At 42.9% G+C, this 2,136-nt stretch overlaps 1 protein-coding gene across 1 annotated transcript in view; it reads left to right on the top strand. All coding sequences in view use genetic code 11, as the record gives it.

Moving 5' to 3' along the window:
* Positions 1-2,136, top strand: part of EGR_06155 (hypothetical protein) — a gene marked incomplete at both ends in the record, with an annotated part of 7,337 nt that overhangs the window by 815 nt on the left and 4,386 nt on the right. Inside the window, one exon of the mRNA XM_024495404.1 lies at positions 1,298-1,403. Coding sequence (XP_024350132.1) covers positions 1,298-1,403 — 106 coding nt within the window. The remainder of the gene's footprint in view (positions 1-1,297; positions 1,404-2,136) is intronic.

Here is a 2,136-nt window from a genome sequence, read left to right as displayed (position 1 = left end):
AAATGTTGAGGAGTGAAAAAAGGATATTGCACATTGCGAGCATAAATTATTCCTTACAGCTTTGTACAAAAAGAGGTGTGCGTTTGACCTCAACTTCCCTCTCGAATCACCGTGTCATTCTGTAAGGTACAGCAATAAACTGTGATGCTGCAGTACAAATGTCCATCCATTGCTGTACACCCAGAAAAGATGTAGGAAAGATTGGGCTGTCTTTCAGCCTTCCCGATGCCCAGATGCATGTCAGCGGGACATCAAATATTTGTCTTTGCCCAGCAAACAATGTGAAGAAGCTGACGGAGAGTGATGTGCGTGATGCATTGCTGAATCTACTTCATCATTCTCATCCGCAGCTGCATCACTCTGTATTTACTCACATTGGGCCACCACTCTCCTACATGTTTTTAAGAGGTGCATCTAGCCACGTTATTTCTCAATAGTATTTACCAGAGAATGAGTTGTATATTGCACGAATTCAGACACCTGAATAGTCCACAATGCGTTACCGCTTGTAGCAGTATCCTGCGTATACTGTTACTGCTTCCCCTCACTTCCCACTACATGGCAGTCACTTCACCTCGGCAACACTGAGTAGAATCGTTGACTTCATATCCCACCTAGACCTTTCTTCTCCGGTTTTAAAGATGCCTTCGAAATGACAGCCAAGACTGGTGAACTGATGCACACAGACATACACACATACACGGAGATACGTGGGTAATGACAAGCATTAGAGCACTTATGCATTTCTAGTAGACTGATATTCCACACCGCAATGCAACTCATCACTGCACACAATTTGAAGTGCTGTGCAGCTGAAAACTCATTGATTCACTGCTATTGTACTTCAACGTATGAAGTCACGTGACACACCGTCTTCCGAGCGTAATGCTAATGAGACGTAACTCTACAATTGAGGTGTGGAATAGGGTCTTGCCAATTGATTGGTGTGTTATGTAAGTCAGCACATATAACCTTACCACCTTGTGAAGGGTACGCTCATACGTGTTGAGGGTTCTATCCATCTACTGCACGGGATAGCTACTGCTGTGAGGAAGTCCATCACATGACATTTGTCAATCGGAGCCGAGGTACCTGATGACGAAGGCCATTGCGTGACAAATGCATATGCACCTCGTACAGCGCACACTACATCTTATTCGGAATCTCACCCACAAACGATGCATTCACATTTGCTCTTAAGGCATTGACACCGCGGCCTAGAAACGCAGCCTTAACCCCATCAACAAACACCTTCTAACTCTACCATGCCCACACTGTTCTGTGCTGGACAAAGTAGGTGTTTACCACACAGACTTCAGTTTGAATGACACTTGCATTGATGATCGAGTCAATTTAGCGTGGATACGATGCGCGAAATCCCCAAACGTACATTTTATCATAGGGTGAGTGAGACGAAACCGTTGAGCTTCAAATGGTTTAGTTTACTGGTGAGCGAATACTCTCCATGTATGAGAGGTCTAAATGTGCATGGTAGACAATTTGTGTGGCGAAAGCACGTGGTTACCTGAGAGTAGCAATTACTTTGATAACACTTATCAAAGTGTTACAGATAACATTAATTGGTGTTAGAGTTGAAGTGCCTTCCCCCTGGGTAGCTTGATTCCAAAAGGTGGGAAGGGCCAGGTGCGATTGCAAGCATTTGAGCAGCGTATTTGCTTCGCATTTCATAGAGTTGTTGTATCACTTTGTATCACTACCCAGATTCCAATTGAGAACCGCATAACATGAATAAAACGGAATTTCATGTTTAATGAGAAAAATGTTGATTTCTGGTATCTAAACTGCAGTGCAAAGAACACGTCCTCCTCTGTTGTGATACAATAACCACCTACCAGCCGACAATGATGTTTCTTCACATTAGCAAAATTGCGTCTTTACTCATTGAACACAGGTAGTGTTTGAATAAACGTGAGAATGAACAAGTGGAATTGCAAGTAACGGAAGCAGGAAAATATGAAGCAAACGAGAATATTTGAGAAGTAGAAGCAGAAAACAATGAACCACACATCAGTCCAGAGGACTAAATGCTGAGCGAATATTGCAAAGTAAAAGAAGGGACTGATAATGTGGTGATGTCAGCTGTATACTTTTCTCCATTTATTCCTCATTCATTCA

This window comes from Echinococcus granulosus, assembly GCF_000524195.1.
Source record: "Echinococcus granulosus chromosome Unknown EG_S00052, whole genome shotgun sequence".
In the NCBI taxonomy this organism is placed as follows: domain Eukaryota; kingdom Metazoa; phylum Platyhelminthes; class Cestoda; order Cyclophyllidea; family Taeniidae; genus Echinococcus; species Echinococcus granulosus.
Note: the sequence above shows the minus strand (reverse complement) of the source record. Positions and strands in the feature narration are given on the sequence as shown.